The sequence below is a fragment of the Erpetoichthys calabaricus genome, chromosome 2 (genome assembly GCF_900747795.2).
Source record: "Erpetoichthys calabaricus chromosome 2, fErpCal1.3, whole genome shotgun sequence".
Lineage (NCBI taxonomy): Eukaryota > Metazoa > Chordata > Cladistia > Polypteriformes > Polypteridae > Erpetoichthys > Erpetoichthys calabaricus.
The window spans coordinates 342423189-342441446 of NC_041395.2; the positions used below are offsets into that span (position 1 = coordinate 342423189).

General features: G+C 40.8%; 1 protein-coding gene across 2 annotated transcripts in view; it reads left to right on the top strand.

The window, feature by feature from the left end:
* The window catches only part of LOC114647364 (CD82 antigen-like), a 215039-nt gene that overhangs the window by 77937 nt on the left and 118844 nt on the right, over window positions 1-18258 (top strand). For both annotated transcript variants that reach the window (XM_051923510.1, XM_051923511.1), the window contains exon 2: window positions 13496-13569. In XM_051923510.1, the coding sequence (XP_051779470.1) occupies window positions 13496-13569 (74 nt within the window). The remainder of the gene's footprint in view (window positions 1-13495; window positions 13570-18258) is intronic.

Genomic DNA, 18258 nt, shown 5'->3' on the forward strand with positions numbered 1-18258 from the left:
CGTGTGCTTTTGCAGTTAACCAATGCTTCTAAGCAAGTGAAGAGTGGTGAGAAGAAAGTGTTGCAATGTTACTTTTGTCTTTTTTCAAATGTTCCTTTTTTTCCCCCCTGTGCTTAAGTCTTTTAAAAAAAAAGTGTTTATACAGCGATCGGCTTGTAAGGCTATAGTGTGAACTGCTGCAATGTCACAGAGAGAGAGAGAGAGAGAGCTGCCTGGGTGTTTGTGTCAGTGTTATTCAATGTTTTTACATTAGTTTACTACAAGGGGGCTCCGCCCCCTGCTCGCTTCGCTCGCCTACCCCTGGGGTTGGGTAACCTGAAATACATTGATGAATGTCTGAGATGTATCGAATTGTAAAGGTGTAGATGACGAACAAAGGAAGTAAAGAACCTATAGCATGGCACATTAGAAGGATCTATTGGAATACTTCTTTATACACAACATTTGTAGTAAAATCGTTGATAGAGTGCGTCATCTGGATGTAACACATAGATCTGTGCATATTTGCGTTCGTGATTTGGCTCAGGGTGCACTGTTCCAATCCGATGTAATATTTGTCTACATACGCGAAAGCAGTATGGGCCATTGCCAGCTGGTGGCCTGATATTTACCCCGGTAGATGTAAAAGCAAATGAACTATTGTAGGATCTAATGCAGTCCATAATGTTTTTACTTTCGGGTACATTGTTAGTTAGAAACATCCGTAGATATTAAGGATATTCATCTAAAGGAGGCAGTCTAACCTGACCCCTTTGACAACAACGTGTAAACTCATTAGTTGTATTGCCAGTTGTTTCTTCAGGGAAGTTAAGTGAATGACAATGATAGCAAATGATATTCATTAATCCTAATGAATGTCAATTAATAGTGGACGCACTTAAAACCAAAAAGCCGTCAACCTGGGTGGGTCGCTACAATACTTTCTAATTTTACTGCTTTCATATTGTGTACCTTTGTCTGCATGTGTATTACGCCATCGTTCGTTTGAGCCTTTTGAATTCTACTGTTTTCATAATCTCTTATCTGCCTTTTTTTCTCTCCAATGTCTTTGGGTGTCTATTCTCCGTATTGTGCTTATATGCTTTCTATGCGCTGAGAGCACATGATTTGTGTGTTGGCATTGTTTCAATTTCATTATCTTCACTTTTACTTTAAAGCTTCATTAAAAACAATATTTTCTGGAGATACATTGTTACAATGCAACGTATAACTGCCCGTGAGTGAATATTGTTTCTGTTTCTGTAATAAATAATTCGAGTTTTTCTGTTTGTCCATGTGATTTATTGATTGTCATAGCAAAAGCTATTCTCACGGTAAACTGTAAACATTTTACTACGAATGGCATATCACGATCTCCTTTGGTGTGTAATGTTACTCGCGGAATATATACATCACCTTTCTTTTTGCCTGTTAAAATTTGCATCACTTCTCCGAGATCATCAATATAAACCCGACCGAATTGTGTACTCTTTGAAATTTAACTTGTCGTTCCTTTAACTGTTGTGGGACCACAGATTCTCATAGCATATGGTCCATTATTGTGTAAATCCACGTTTTGTCCATTGAATGATGCGAATGCGAAAAGACTTTGTTGTCTACTCTTTTTTTTCAGACCTCAATTTGGCCTGGTATTTTTTCAATTACACCTGGTTCTGATGATTAATCACCTTTTGTTTGCGGTAATGCAATCGTTTCTATCTTTTCTTTGATACTGTAGTGACTGACATGACAAAGTGTCACAAAAGTTTTACCTGAACAATCGCTGACTTCCTAACCCCAAACACAACCTTCTAGCATCCTCTCCAACGCCCACCCCCTATTACCGCATGAAATCAATACCCCGCTATCAGTCCTCCGTGCTGTACTCCGCCTTCCCTCAATCGGACCTAACAGTCACTTAAAACCAAAAAGCCTTCAACCTGGGTGGGACGCTACAATACTTTTGAATTTTACTGCTTCCATTTTCTGTACCTTTGTCTGCATGTGTATCGTGCCATCGTTTTTTTGAGCCTTTCGAATTCCACTGTTTTCATAATCTCTTATCTGCCTTTTTTTCTCTCCAATGCCTTTGGGTCTCTATTCTCCGTATTGTCCTTATACGCTTTCTGTGCGCTGAGAGCACATGATTTGTGTGTACTATGTGCTTTTACACGATTGATTTTTTTTTGATCGGTGTGCTCTTATATTTTCTGTACTATCTTTGTGGACCTTTGCGGACCCCGTAATGTCTTAACCTGTGTCTGCTTTGCTTCCGCAGTTTCTGACGCTTGTTGTAGGCGCCTGCGTTCATTGATCTTATCCAGGTGGGCTCGTGTGTGTATCGTTGAGCTGTATTGTGTTTGAATTTGGTGTAAAGCGTTCAGCGGTTTGTACAATCCCAAGCAGCACATTATTCCTAACCTCACTCCGCAGTAGTGCCACTCACAATATGGCAGTTCTTTTATTTGCTATTTCCGTTAGTCGAGCTGTACGCACCTGCGCAGTACGTCTCATGGTCCCATCGCCGTGTACCTGTGTCCATGCCATCCGGTTTACCATTCTCGGTTAGTAATATGGATTACACTGTGCATTCTGTGGTGTAATTAACTATATTTGTGCTTAAAAATCTTTAAAAAAAGTATATTTGCATTCAGTTTGTACAGTCTGGAATGGATTAATTGTATTTACATACAATCCTATGGGGGAAATTGCTTCGGTTCACGACCAAATCGGTTTACGACCAGAGGTTTGGAACAAATTATGGTTGTGAACCGAGGTTCCACTGTGTGTGTGTGTATATGTATGTATGTATATGTATGTATATGTATATATATATATATATATATATATATATATATATATATATATATATATGTAAGGATGGTCAAGTGATGGAGACTTAACTAAGGGTAGTACAGTAGTCAGGCTGGGCAGGTGTGGTTACATGAAAGATAAGACTGGCAGTCAAACCAAAGCAAGAAAAAAACTTGAACATCAGTAGATGGAAACCATATTTAAAAATTAAAAAAAAAACAAATGGTTTGACTGTCTTCGCTGTATAATTTCTTTTTACATATTGCAGAGTTCTCTTGTGTTTTATTTGTTGCTTGAAGTTTTTTATTTTTGTTGAATTTTATTTTGTATTTTTTTGTTTGTTTCCTTAAAGTATTTAATACAGTATTTATGAATGTTTACAGGGCTGTGTTCATGCTAATATGAAGTATACTATGTGCAACATATCATGTCATTTACCGAAGTTATTGCTCAGCCACAAGCTTGGATTTACTTAGATGGTCTGCTCCGCTCATAACAGGTTGGGTACCAAGTAGTAAGTACTAAAGTAGGGCTGAAAGCTGCCTATTCATTTCTACAGCAGGGGTGTCCAACTCTGGTCCTGGTGGGCTGCAGTGGCTGCAGGTTTTCATTCCAATCCGTTTTCACTGCTAATTAACTCCTTTTCCCTTTATTTTAATAGCCCGGTTTTTAAAGATTCAGTCCTCTGAAACAGAAATGAGATGAAATGAAATGAGCCAACAGATGACCAGCTAAATTGCAATGTCAAACTCCAGCCAATTTCACTCCAACCAGTTCCGTAATAAGAAGCCAATTCTTGTTGTTAATTAAAGCCATTATTGGATATCAGGACTTGTTGCTGCTCTCATTCTGCCACAGCAGGCTGTTGTTCTTTTATTTTTTTCTAAGACTACCGTCAAGATGTTTTGGTGACCTTCGCAGCCCACATGACCAATACCTTCACCTTTTCTTTAATTTCAGGTTAGCTGGTAATGTGGTGGCTTGTTTAGTGTCTCATTATTGTTCGGCTGCTGATTAAGGAAAAAGGGACAACTAAGGGGCCTGAGACAAGTTATTTAAAACTAAGGCAAAAGAAGTTAATTAGCAGCAAGAACTGGTCACTAATGAAGAAGATGGTTAGAATGAAAACCTTCAGCCACTGCCGCGCACCAGGACCGGAGTTGAATACCCCTGTTTATAGTATTATTGAGCTGTCTAGTTTATTCCATACTGTTTGCTTAATTTTACGTAGAAGACCATTCAAATTGGGTATTTGCTAAGGTTAGATGTTTTCTAATTGAAATTCAATGATTTTTACTGTTGTCATCAAGAATACAAGAATTCAACTTTATTCAACACAGAAAGTTGCATTAATGATGTAAGGAAGGAAGGCAAGAAAGAAAGAAAGAATTATTAAAATATTGTATGCAGCTGGTTTCAATAGCAAACTCTTTTGAGTATTTTTAGAATAGGACTCCTAGCTAAGGACACACTGGCATGAGTCAGGCTGAGGTTAGACATCTGTGTATCATTAATATTGAAGTGAGAATGAATTTATGATTCTGTAATGTATGGCTTTTTTCCACATTTAGTCTTGCAGAGCTACAACAAAAGATGATGTTGCTTGTTTCAGCCGTTTCTTTTGAAGCAGTTAATTTCAGACAGACATTAAGAAATTAGTAAATGGTATATTTTGAACTCCTATACATCTATCTATCTATCTATCTATCTATCTATCTATCTATCTATACCTCTCCACTCTGCAATCAAATACTTTACCTTTTTGCCCCTGTAGATAATAGAATGTGGCAATATCACCAGATGGGCCCACTTGCAGTACTCAATGGAGGGGAAAAAACTTTTACTTTTTTAAATTAATAGGGGGCTTTGCCCCCTGCTCGCTTTGCTTGTCAACTCCCCTGCCTGCGCTTACGCATCAGTCACTTCACGTCTCTGTCGCTCGCGTATGTGGATTTCACTTTCACCAAACAACAGATCTTTTAATTCTCACGGATACGTCTCTTTTTTTGGGTAGAAACACTACTTTTCCTTGATGGCAACATGAATTAGACGATGTACAAGTCTCCGACTTAAAGTTTAAAGCCAAACAATATCTGCATACTTCTGTCGTATCACTTATGTCCATATATTCGATCTCTTTTCGCTTTTACCTTTTCATCAATATCACATTGAATTTTGATTCCGTGTTTGGAATTACATCGTGACAATGCAACGTATAACTCTGAATATCGTTTCTTTCTCTTTACAAGAAATGTTTCTGACAATAGCATTCACACAAGTGAGAAGTGATTGGACCGTGTGCGTGGTTATGTGGGCAGCATTTTTCCAAATCTCTTTGCATAAGCTTTTGTCTCGCGGGGCTTGAATTGTTCTCTCGTGGGATTTCACTTTCAGGAAACAACAAAACTTTTAATTCTCATGGATACGCCCCTTCATTGGGAAGAAACACTACTTTTCCCTGAAGGCAACACAAATTAGACGATCTACAAGTCTCCGACTTAAAGTTTAAATCCAAACAATATATTCGATCTCTTTTTGCCGTCCTGTTATTTCACCGAGTAATAATTTCTGTTTGTTTGCGCTAATGCGATCTTTACTATCCTTTCTTTGTGACTTTTCGAATTTTCGTACTTCTATTATCTCTAAACTGTTCTGCATGTGTACCGCGCCAACATTTTTGGAATCTTTTCATTCTCGTGGATACGCCTCTTAATTTAGAAGCAACACTACTTTATTTTTCCCTGACGGCAACACGAATTAGACAATCTACAAGTCTCCGACTTAAAGTTTAAATCCAAACAATATATTCGATCTCTTTTCGCTGTTTGTTATTTCACTGAGTAATAATTTCCGTTTGTTTGCGCTAATGCGATCTTTACTATCCTTTCTTTGAGACTTCTGAATTTTCGTACTTCCATTATCTCTAACCTGCTCTGCATGTGTATCATGCCAACGTTTTTGAATTCTTTACGATGTTCTACTCTGTCATTTGCTCTTTGGATTTTATTTCTGGCCCCAGGCGTGGTTTAATCTCTTGGCACAAAGACTTGTGGGACATGAAAGTGTCTCTCAGAAAATCTTGTCTCGTCTCCTTCCAAGATTTTTTTTTTATATAATAATAAAGGACTTCATATTTTAAAATCAGCTTATTCCAGTTTAGTATTGCAGGTAGGCAAAGCCTACCTCAGCAACACTGTACATGAAGCAAAGCAGGAATCCACCCAGGGCAGGGTGCCTCTTCATTGTAGTGCCAACACAAACACACCCACACCTACAGTGGTGTGAAAAACTATTTGCCCCCTTCCTGATTTCTTATTCTTTTGCATGTTTGTCACACAAAATGTTTCTGATCATCAAACACATTTAACCATTAGTCAAATACAACACAAGTAAACACAAAATGCAGTTTTTAAATGATGGTTTTTATTATTTAGGGAGAAAAAAAAATCCAAACCTACATGGCCCTGTGTGAAAAAGTAATTGCCCCTTTGTTAAAAAATAACCTAACTGTGGTGTATCACACCTGAGTTCAATTTCTGTAGCCACCCCCAGGCCTGATTACTGCCACACCTGTTTCAATCAAGAAATCACTTAAATAGGAGCTGCCTGACACAGAGAAGTAGACCAAAAGCACCTCAAAAGCTAGACATCATGCCAAGATCCAAAGAAATTCAGGAACAAATGAGAACAGAAGTAATTGAGATCTATCAGTCTGGTAAAGGTTATAAAGCCATTTCTAAAGCTTTGGGACTCCAGCGAACCACAGTGAGAGCCATTATCCACAAATGGCAAAAACATGGAACAGTGGTGAACCTTCCCAGGAGTGGCCGGCCGACCAAAATTACCCCAAGAGCGCAGAGACGACTCATCTGAGAGGTCACAAAAGACCCCAGGACAACGTCTAAAGAACTGCAGGCCTCACTTGCCTCAATTAAGGTCAGTGTTCACGACTCCACCATAAGAAAGAGACTGGGCAAAAACGGCCTGCATGGCAGATTTCCAAGACGCAAACCACTGTTAAGCAAAAAGAACATTAGGGCTCGTCTCAATTTTGCTAAGAAACATCTCAATGATTGCCAAGACTTTTGGGAAAATACCTTGTGGACTGATGAGACAAAAGTTGAACTTTTTGGAAGGCAAATGTCCCGTTACATCTGGCGTAAAAGGAACACAGCATTTCAGAAAAAGAACATCATACCAACAGTAAAATATGGTGGTGGTAGTGTGATGGTCTGGGGTTGTTTTGCTGCTTCAGGACCTGGAAGGCTTGCTGTGATAGATGGAACCATGAATTCTACTGTCTACCAAAAAATCCTGAAGGAGAATGTCCGGCCATCTGTTCGTCAACTCAAGCTGAAGCGATCTTGGGTGCTGCAACAGGACAATGACCCAAAACACACCAGCAAATCCACCTCTGAATGGCTGAAGAAAAACAAAATGAAGACTTTGGAGTGGCCTAGTCAAAGTCCTGACCTGAATCCAATTGAGATGCTATGGCATGACCTTAAAAAGGCGGTTCATGCTAGAAAACCCTCAAATAAAGCTGAATTACAACAATTTTGCAAAGATGAGTGGGCCAAAATTCCTCCAGAGCGCTGTAAAAGACTCATTGCAAGTTATCGCAAACGCTTGATTGCAGTTATTGCTGCTAAGGGTGGCCCAACCAGTTATTAGGTTCAGGGAGCAATTACTTTTTCACACAGGGCCATGTGTGTTTGGATTTTTTTTTCTCCCTAAATAATAAAAACCACCATTTACAAACTGCATTTTGTGTTTACTTGTGTTATATTTGACTAATGGTTAAATGTGTTTGATGATCAGAAACATTTTGTGTGACAAACATGCAAAAGAATAAGAAATCAGGAAGGGGGCAAATAGTTTTTCACACCACTGAATTACATTAACCTTCCAACATGACCAATTGACATTCAACAGTCAAACTAAACCTGCATGTCTTTGGGAACGTGGGAGGAGATTCCGAGTTACCCAGAAGAAAGACCATAAAGGCAGTTTGAGAATGTCCAAACTCCATATGGACAACAGCCAGGATACACTTGTAAAAAATCATTAAAAATAAAGCAAAATTAATTACTCCTCTTTATTTAAGCCAGGGATTCACTTGAGTTAAGTCTCCAGACTTCTACGTACTGTGTTGTCTTGTGCACGTCGCTTAAACATCATTAGATCATCCAAGTGTAAGAAAATCTTAATCCAATGTGTGCCATCGGGTTCACTGCGGAAAATATATTAAAAAAATCTCTGTACAAGTATGGCCTCATAGAGTATAAGAATAAGGCCCTTTCCTTTGAGATCAGTTTTTAACAGTATCATTAGCCTTCTTAATTGCTTTTTCACGTTTTATGGAGAATGAAAATATTACATCAAACATCAACAGACACCTCTGAATCAGTTAATAGTGTTTGCATCCAGTAGATCAACATCACCAGTCTTTTATTTATAACTAGCCATCCCCCTCAGCTTCGCCTGCATAGTAGAGAAACAGGACAGTGAGGAGAGCCCCGCCCAGCTCCCTACTCCTGACGTCACTCCTCCCCCTCCCCTCGGCCCGCAGCCTCTGTCTCGGATTAGCGCAAATATATCACACCTACAAGCGAACTTTGATTCTTAACGCAATGAGAGAAGTCGCAAAATCAACCAGAATGTTCAAGCAGATGACAGAGAAAAATAGATCTAAATCCATTAAGTAGTTCTGTTGTTCGCTAACTAAGCGGAGTTAAGGTTACGCCCCAAATCAGATGCGTGAGTTAGGAGGGCCCCGTAGCCCGATGAGTCTCTCTCGAATTTGCGCTAATAAATCGGTACCGTAAGTGAACTATGATACTCTTACTTGAGAGAAGTTGCAAAATCAACTGGAATGTTTAAGCAAATGATAGAAAAAAATAGATCTAAATCCATTAAGTAGTTCTCTCGTTCGCTAACTAAGCGGTGTTAAGGTTACGCCCCAAATCAGAAGCGTGAGTTAGGAGGGCTCCGCAGCCCGATGAGTCTCTCTCGAATTTGCACTAATAAATAGGTACCGCAAGTGAACTATGATGGGCGGCACGGTGGCGCAGTGGGTAGCGCTGCTGCCTCGCAGTTGGGAGATCTGGGGACCTGGGTTTGCTTCCCGGGTCCTCCCTGTGTGGAGTTTGCATGTTCTCCCCGTGTCTGCGTGGGTTTCCTCCGGGCGCTCCGGTTTCCTCCCACAGTCCAAAGACATGCAGGTTAGGTGGATTGGTGATTCTAAATTGGCCCTAGTGTGTGCTTGGTGTGTGGGTGTGTTTGTGTGTGTCCTGCGGTGGGTTGGCACCCTGCCCGGGATTGTTTCCTGCCTTGTGCCCTGTGTTGGCTGGGATTGGCTCCAGCAGACCCCCGTGACCCTGTGTTCAAATTCAGCGGGTTGGAAAATGGATGGATGGAAGTGAACTATGATACTCTTACTTGAGAGAAGTCGCAAAATCAACTGGAATGTTTAAGCAAATGATAGAAAAAAACTCCCGATCTAAATCCATTAAGTAGTTCTCTTGTTTGCTAACTAAGCGGAGTTAAGGTTATGCCCTGAGGCAGACGCTTGAGTTAGGAGGGCCCTGTAGCCCGATGAGTCTCTCTTGAATTTGCACTAATAAATCGGTACCGCAAGTGAACTATGATACTCTTACTTGAGAGAAATCGCAAAATCAACTGGAATGTTCAAGCAAATTATAGAAAAAAAAAAAACCCCGATCTAAATCCGTGAAGTAGTTCTCTCATGAAAAGCTGACAGACATACAAACGGGTCTAAAAAACTATGAGAAATTTCATGCTTGGACCATGAAATTTTTAAAACCGTTTCTTAGAGAACACCTATGGGCCAAGGGTAACCTACATTCCAAATTTCAAGTCCTAAGTCCTCATAGTTCAGGAGCTTTTGTGATGAGTGAGTGAGTCAGTGGTATTTACAATACAATGCAATACAGTTTATTTTTGTATAGCCCAAAATCACACAGGAAGTGCCGCAATGCTTTTATATATACTGTATAGATTAGTCTTACCCTGGAACAGTTTGCTGAAATATGCTGTTCTAAGTTCTGTAAATTCAAATATAAACTACAGTGATCCCTCGCTATATCGCGCTTCGCCTTTCGCGGCTTCACTCCATCGCGGATTTTATATGTAAGCATATTTAAATATATATCGCAGATTTTTTTCTGGTTCGCGGATTTCCGCGGACAATGGGTCTTTTAGTTTCTGGTACATGCTTCCTCAGTTGGTTTGCCCAGTTGATTTCATACAAGGGACACTATTGGCAGATGGCTGAGAAGCTACCCAGCTTACTTTTCTCTTTCTCTTGCGCTGACTTTCTGAAAAAGCAGAATATCCAAAACAGTTCTGATATACTAGTCATTAAGCCTGTTACAATAATGGGCGCTAGAACAGTAGTGCATAAACATTAGTAGTAACAGTCTATATTAAATGGCAAGGGAGCTTAATATTTTTGCAAGAAGCCTAAAGTAAAATAATAATAAAAATTAAATAGAAACGTATATGACAATACAGTAACTATAATTAATATTACATTTATCCTCTCCTCTGTGGCTGTTGATTGATGTGTTGTGTCTGTTTGAAGATCTCTTATCCTGCCTCTCTTTATTTTAGCTTGTTGCTGACGCAGTGATTTTCGTTCATCCGCAGTAAGACTTGCTGTCTTAGCTCTGTGTGTTTTGGAATTTTTCTGATGCTCATTTTCTTCTTCTTCAATAGATCTATTTGCTCAGCAACGGATTTTATGTGCACGAAAATAAATCTACTTTTAAAAGTCATCCTATTGTAATATTATGAAAATTCGTATATTTAGGAAAACCCCTTCAACGACTGACACTTTAGACTTTACCGGGCCAAGCTTCTTAATCGCAAATCTGACATCCTCAGAGTGAGTAAGCTGGTCTCCGCGTCTCAGTACACGATTGGATTTTTCGTGTGTTATGTTTTAGGTCTTACCTTATTTACCGAAATCCGATTGGATCGGCCACGCGATATTTTATAGGTCCCGCCCTCTCTGTCTTGTGTGACGCGTCAGGCGGCCTTTAAAGCATCTGCTAGAGGCCGGTGACTCTGCCACTCATTCCGCCCTTCCTTGTACTTCCGCCTTATCCGTAATATGCGTTGAACAGTGCCCCGCGCATGCGCACTTCACCAGAAGACACACACACACAGACACATGGACGCATCCAGGGGTTTTATTAAAGTGGATAATATCCATCCATTATCCAACCCACTATATGCTAATTTCAGGGACATGGGGGTCTGCTGGAGCCAATCCCAGCCAACACAGGGCACAAGGCAGGAAACAAACCTTGGGCAGGGCGCCAGCCCACCGCTGGATATGTATATATTCTTTTTAAAGTCTGAATTGCAGTATGATTTTAGGTGGTTACCTACGTACCTAGGAGCTTGTATGTTTAGGCTCACGAGCAAATCCCTTCTTACTCCATACCCTGGCCTTTCCATCACTTTGGTAGAAGTTCATTTTTGTCTCATCAGTCCATTAAACTTTGTTTCAGAACTTGCTGCTCATCTCAGAACGTTTTTGCAAATTCAAATCTGGCTTTCCGATTTTTACTGCTGATGAGAGGTTTGCGTCTTGCAGTATGGCCTCTGTATTGTTCTCGAAGTCTCCTTCAAACAGTGGACTCTGATATATCCACCCCTGCTCTTTAGAGGTTGTTCATGATGTTACAGACTGTTGTTTTGGGGGTTTTCTTTACTGCTCTCACCATTTGTCTGTCACCAGTTGTCGTTATTTTTCTTGTATGGCCGGTTGAATGCCTGTTGCTCAGTATGCCAATGCCTTCCTTCTTTTTTCGGGACATTGCAAAGTGTGGTACTGGGATTGGTATTGGGACACCTGCCTTTACACACACATGAACTTTAATGATGTCCCATTCTTAATGCACAGGCTTTAATATGGAGTTGTCCCACCCTTTGCAACTCTAACAGCTTCAACCCTTCTGGGAAGGCTTTTCCACGAGGTGTGTAGGAGTGTGTTGATGGGAATTTGTGAGCAGGAGAGCATTTGTGAGGTCAGGCACTGATGTTGGACGAGAAGGCCTGGCTCGCTCTCAGTCTCCACACAAATTCATCCCAAAGATGTTCTGTTGAGTTGAGGTCAGGGCTCTGTGCAGCCACACCAAACTCGCTCCTCTATTTCTTTATAGACCTTGCTTTGTGCACTGGTGCTCAGTCATGTTTCCATCCCCAAACTCTTCTCATAAAGTTGGGAGCATGAAATTGTCCAAAATGGCTTTGTATTCTGAAGCATTAAGAGTTCCTTTCACTGGAATTAAGGGGCCAAGCCCAACCCCACACCATAATCCCCCCTCCACCAAATTGTACACTTGGCACAATGCAGTCAGGCGAGTCCTGTACTCCTGGCCAGACTTGTCCATCGGATTGTGTGATTCGTCACTCCAGAGGACACGCCTGCACTGCTCTCGAGTCCAGTGGCGGGCGGTGGGCTTTACACCACTGCACTTGGTGATGTAACGCTTGGATGCAACTGCTCGGCCATGGAGACCCATTCCATGAAGCTCGCTCTCTACGCCGCACTGTTCTTGAGCTTTTGGAGGTCTGTAGCTATTGACTCTAGAGAAAGTTGGCAACTTCTGCACACATTAGCATGCGCTGCCCCCAATCTGTGATTTGACGTGGCCTACCACTTCGTGTCTGAGTTGCTGTTGTTCCCAATTGCTTCCACTTTGTTATAATACCACTGACAGTTGACTGTGGAATATTTAGTAGCGAGGACATTTCATGAATGGACTTATGGCACAGGTGGCATCCTACCACAGTACCAGGCTTGTATTCACTGAGCTCCTGAGAGCGACCCATTCTTTCACAAATGTTTGTAGAAGCCGTCTGCATGCCGAAGTGCTTGAGTTTATACACCTGTGGCCATGGAAGTGATTAGAACACCTGAATTCAACGATTTCCCAATACTTTTTGGCAATATAGTGTACCTTGGATGGATTTTCCCCCTTTTTTCAGCTTCAGAATGGCATGCTTTGTCTCTCATAGACAACTCACCGGTCTTCAGGTTGGTTTGCACTTCTTAACTACAAATGCAGTCGTTGCAGGCGAAAGCCAAAGCTTAAACTGAGAGTAAATATCCAGGGCTACTTCATGATTAAACAATCAATCTTAATGGGACATACCTGGGGAACAAGAAACACCAGTCAGCTTGTCTTGTTCTAATACTTGTGCTCACTTGAAAAGCTGGGTGGTTTAATGCAAAATGCGCTCTGTTATGTGTTGTGTAACATATCGAGATGGAAATATCGGGCAATAAAAGCAGCTGAAACTCAGATCTCTCTTCTCATCTTCATCTTTTGATTTCACACACAAGTGTCTTCAGTGCACAGCAATAATGGAATTCATTTAGGGCCTTGCTGTTCCATTACTTTTGGAGGGGACTGTATATGTAAAAGAGTAATAAAGTACCCCTTGGTCCACTTCATTTTCTTACACCTTCTGGATACCTTGAGTATCTTTGCTGACATTCGGTGCTTAATGGATAAATGTATACAGTACTTTCTTTGTTATACTACTGATCCAGTGACTTCACACAGATGGTTTTAAATGTTACCATTATTGATTCACAGAAATGCATTTCTAACCTACTGAATTTTTAATCTTTTTTTTTTTTGTTTCTGTTTTTGTTTTTCAGGGCTTTTGACCATGGCGCAAGGATGTATAACAGCAACCAAGTACTTCCTTTTTTTGTTCAACCTCATCTTTTTTGTAAGTTTATCATATATTTCCTTTAATATCTTTATAATTACCTTTAAGCTTGTATAACCACAAGAGGAGGCATCTGAGCCCCAAACCACAGACACAGTAAGGCCCAAGGACAATTCCATGTTCAAATAAAAGACTTTTATTTGCTTTCTACACCTTTCTTACACAAACACCAGCCACAGAGCACAAATACAAACTCTCTAGTGTGTTTCCCACTGCCTCCTGACTCTGACTAACTTACTGTATATGCTCACGTGTAAGTTGGGTCTTGAAACCCAAAAGATCGACCATAAAATCAGATCCTGACTCGTACGCCCATTCAAAAAATGCGACACTTAATTAATACATTTTTTTACATCCTTTTTGGCTCCTCCAATCTCACACCAGTTTATCAGACACATTGAAGTTTGTTGCAGCAACGCAGTTACCAATTTCTTTCGACACTTCAACGATGTTTAATTTAAAACCAGCTTCATATTTTCTTCTGATCGAACACTCCATCGTAGATAAGGGATCTTTTACGATAAAGGTGTATGAGGGGGTGAGATACAAAAAACACAAAACGGTGCAAATGTCACTTCGGAATAGTTCGGGTATTACCATGTGGTGACGTAGGCACAACAGAGAGAGAGAGAGGAGTTAGGAGCACATGCTGATACAGCGCATTGCCGTACCCACATAGATAAAAAGGCTGTGTGCTCCGTGGTTACTCTCTCAGGTGGGTGTTAGCATATCATAATCCCTTGTACGAATAGCGTGAGTTTTCTGCATTCGACCTATACGACCGACATTATAAAATACCAGTAACGGCGGACTGCACAATAACGTGCCGTGAATACACTTGACTTGAGCATTCATAGTTTTCATCCTCTTTCTCTGTACGTTTAGCATTCGTTTGCTCAGAGGTTGATGCGCTTGCTGCTTCCTGAGCAACTCTTCTTTTCTCCACCCTAGTGGCCCGCTTCTTCTCTTGTATCATCGGCATCTTTTCATGGTGAAACTGGTTAAGTCAGTGTTTGTGTTGCAATCACGTTTTCCTTAATTTTTCACTTAAGCTGGCACTCAAGTCTTCAATTTGCCTCAAGAATGATTTAAGATATGAAGAGGTAGGGGGAAGTGATGGCGAAGGTGGTAGGGATGAGAATGGCACCCATATGCATGCGCCACACTGCTGCCCTGCTGGCTGTTGCCGATTCTGCAATAAAAAATAAATAAAAAGGAGGTCAATCATCACCCCGAAAGCGGATAGTAGACATTACGTAGTATATGTGTACCAAATTTCAGGTCAATAGTTCAAACAGTTTGCAAGCTACAGGTGATTTAAAATCCTGGACAGACAAACGGACAGCCACGGTAACGTATTCTATAAGAAGATCAGAAATTATACAAGTCCCGACTTACCCGCGGGAGAACTTATCTGCGAGTATATACGCTAAGTGAGGTTGTGGGCTCTCTTTTAAATCCAGCCTGGGAACTCCTTCCGGGTTCACACCCAGGTTGTCCGGAGCACTTCTGGGTCGTGTGGAAACACGAGCAATCATTCCTTGGCTGCCCCGTCAGGCGTCACTCAGATTGTCCAACAGGGCTGTGTTTCCAGACTGCCACCTTGCAGGTGTCCTGAGCCAAAGTCACAAACCAATCAGAAGACAGGTTTCTGAGGGTCACCAGCTGGTGTGTTTACAGGCACCTCACAGCACAACAGCTTCAATCTCAGCTTAACAGTGCAGATTGATAAAAGCAAATCTTTGTTTCTACTGTGCTGCAGGTTTGTCAGGGCGAGTGGCAGTAAGAAAGATATTCCTTAAAGGACAAAATAGGGCCTTGAAATACCGGCTGTGGACTATTGCAGACTGGGAGAAAGTCTTATGGACTGAAGAATTTAAATTTGAAATCTTCGGTTCATCATGCAGGGTGTTTGTACGCCATCGAGTTGGTGAAAGGATGGCTCCTTAGTGTGTGACACTGACTATCAAATATGGAGGAGGAAGTGTGACATTCTGGATTTCTTCAGCTGGAGGCAAATTTGGTGACTTACAAAGAGTGTCTGGCATTGTGAATCAAAAGAGTTACCACAGTTTGGCTGTTATATCAGCAAAAGGTGCATGCTACTTTGATGAATCAAAAATGCCAATACAATTTTGTACACTTATCAGTTCGTTGACTTATTTTTTTATTTGCCATTGTTGTTCTGTGCCAGTAGTGCTGGGAGGTATACCGGTTCATACCGAAAACCGTTTTTTATTTTTGTTATGATATGGATTTTTCTTATACCGGTTTAAATAGCCTAAACAACGTTCAGAACGTGGCACAGCTGGAAAAAGGGGGACCTTTTTCACTGCTACACCGCAACAGAGTACATGCGTTAGTGGAGGTATTGAGCGGTGAAAATGGACAAAGAACATTTCAAAACTGAAGCTGTAGCAGACGATAAAGTTGAACATGATGACACAGAAAAACTTGAAGAAAAAAGGAGCCACGTCTGTTGTCTGGAGATTTTGGTTTTAAAAGGTCGGATGTGGACCAAACAACTATTTACTGCAGATGCTGTTGAGCTAAAACTGGCAATGGAGGCAGCAACACAAGCAATTTGCTGCACCACCTTAGCCATAAACATGCTTTGGAGTACCATGAATGTATGGAACTAAGATTGGCACCCTCCACGTCCTCAGATAAAACTGAAAAAGCTAGAGGACACTCGAGTCAGATGTCACTTGTAGACGCATTTGCTAGAGGTACTGCCTATGACAAATAAAGCAAGCGGAGGATCGAGATAACCAACGGCATTACAATCCATATAGCAAATGTGTCAGTGGATAGAGATTGTTAATATTAATAGAAAGTGTAGTTGGTTTACAAAAAATATTTACTCTTTATTCCTTTTCTAAGACATGTTCAGTGCAATACAACTTTTGACAAGCACCTCTGAATATTTTACTAAGTCTTAAGTGCCTCTTTGGATGGTTGAAAATATGCTGTCAAAATTATAGTTTGTTATTTGCAAAATTTGTTCAATAAAAAAGTGGAATAGGTTATTCTTAGCCAGTCTACTGCAGTAATTGCAGTGGAAAATGTGGTTAACATCAACTCATGCATGGGGAAAAAAAAATACCGTGAAACTAGTATAATTTTGAAAAATACCGTGATATAGAATTTTGGTCATACCGCCCAACCCTATGTGCCAGTATAGTATTGTCCAAGTAGCACTTCAGAGGATGTAATAACCCCAGAGTTCCAACTCTGCTTTAAGACCCACAGATGGTTTTGAAGTGATCAACACAAGTTGGGACGCCTGCGCAAATTGTCTGCAAGGCTTCATTTACTTGAATCGTTGCAGAACATCTGTAGGTTGTAACTCATTAACTGTTCCCTGAAGAAGGCCCATTTGTAGTATTCTGAAATTTCTCGAAACACCAGGTCTCAGTGGCTTTCAAACCCCAAAACACGCTACGCCAAAGATTGGTCCATCCCAAGGATCGGGTCCCACGGCACAAACAGAGTAACATAGTTTACGCAGTTAAGTGCCAGGAGGAGTGCCGTGAATTGTACATCGGGGAAACCAAGCAGCCACTGGCTAAGCGCATGTCACAACACAGAAGAGCTTCCTCGTCAGGCCAGGACTCCGCAGTCTATTTACATCTACAGGATAGTGGTCACTCCTTTAAAGATGAAGAGGTGCACATCCTGGACAGGGAGGAGCGCTGGTTTGAGAGAGGAATCAAGGAGGCCATTTACGTGAAAAAGGAACGACCATCTCTGAACAGAGGAGGGGGCCTAAGGGTACATCTGTCGCCATCTTACAATGCTGTGATTGCAGCCATTCCTCAACCCTCTATGAATGGTTCACATGTCTACTAATCAGTGGACAATTTGCATATCACTGATCAACTGGCCCTTTGTCAATGGTGCTAGTCTCTGTGATTAAGCAAAGGTACTGTTTATAAGGTTGGGGAAACCTGCAGTCAATTGAGACTGAGGAAGAGGCTTGGATAAGTCTTGAAATATTTCTCCCACTTAAAAACTTTGTCCAGATGAACAGAATCAAATTTCTAGGATTTCCGTACCTGGATTATTGAGCATGCATCGAGACTTCGTCTTTTCAGTTTTTTGTTAACCTAAACTTTAAATTTAAATCTGTTGCAGTTTACTGCTGACCTTTTCACCATTTTAGGCATTTCATTGAATTTCAACTGATTACATTTGAAGAAAAACTGGAAAACCTGAGGTGTTCTAGAACTCTTTCCCCCAGAATCCCAAGTGGATATTAGAAAGTTTTGAAGAAGTGTACTGTAAATTTGACTTTTTTCTTTTCATTCATCTGTTTTTGTCTTTTGCTTGCCTGAACGATAATTTTAAAGCAGAAACCTGCCTTTGTTTGGTGTTCACAATTACTCTTTTGTAAAAGATTTGATAGAGTGAGAAGTCAAGAAAAATGACACCTTTTTATTGGCTAACTAAAAAGATTACTAAATGCAAGCTTTTGAGGCAACTCAGGCCCCTTCTTCAAGCAAGATGTAATCAAAGAAGGGTCCGAGGTGCCTTGAAAGCTTTCATATTATAAATAAAAGGTGTCATTTTGCTTGACTTTTCACTACATGCATAATGGCTAACACGGTACAACTCCCTGGTACTAATAGATTTGATAAAATAGAGGAGCATATGATTGCACACTGTACAATTGAGGTCGTGTTAAAG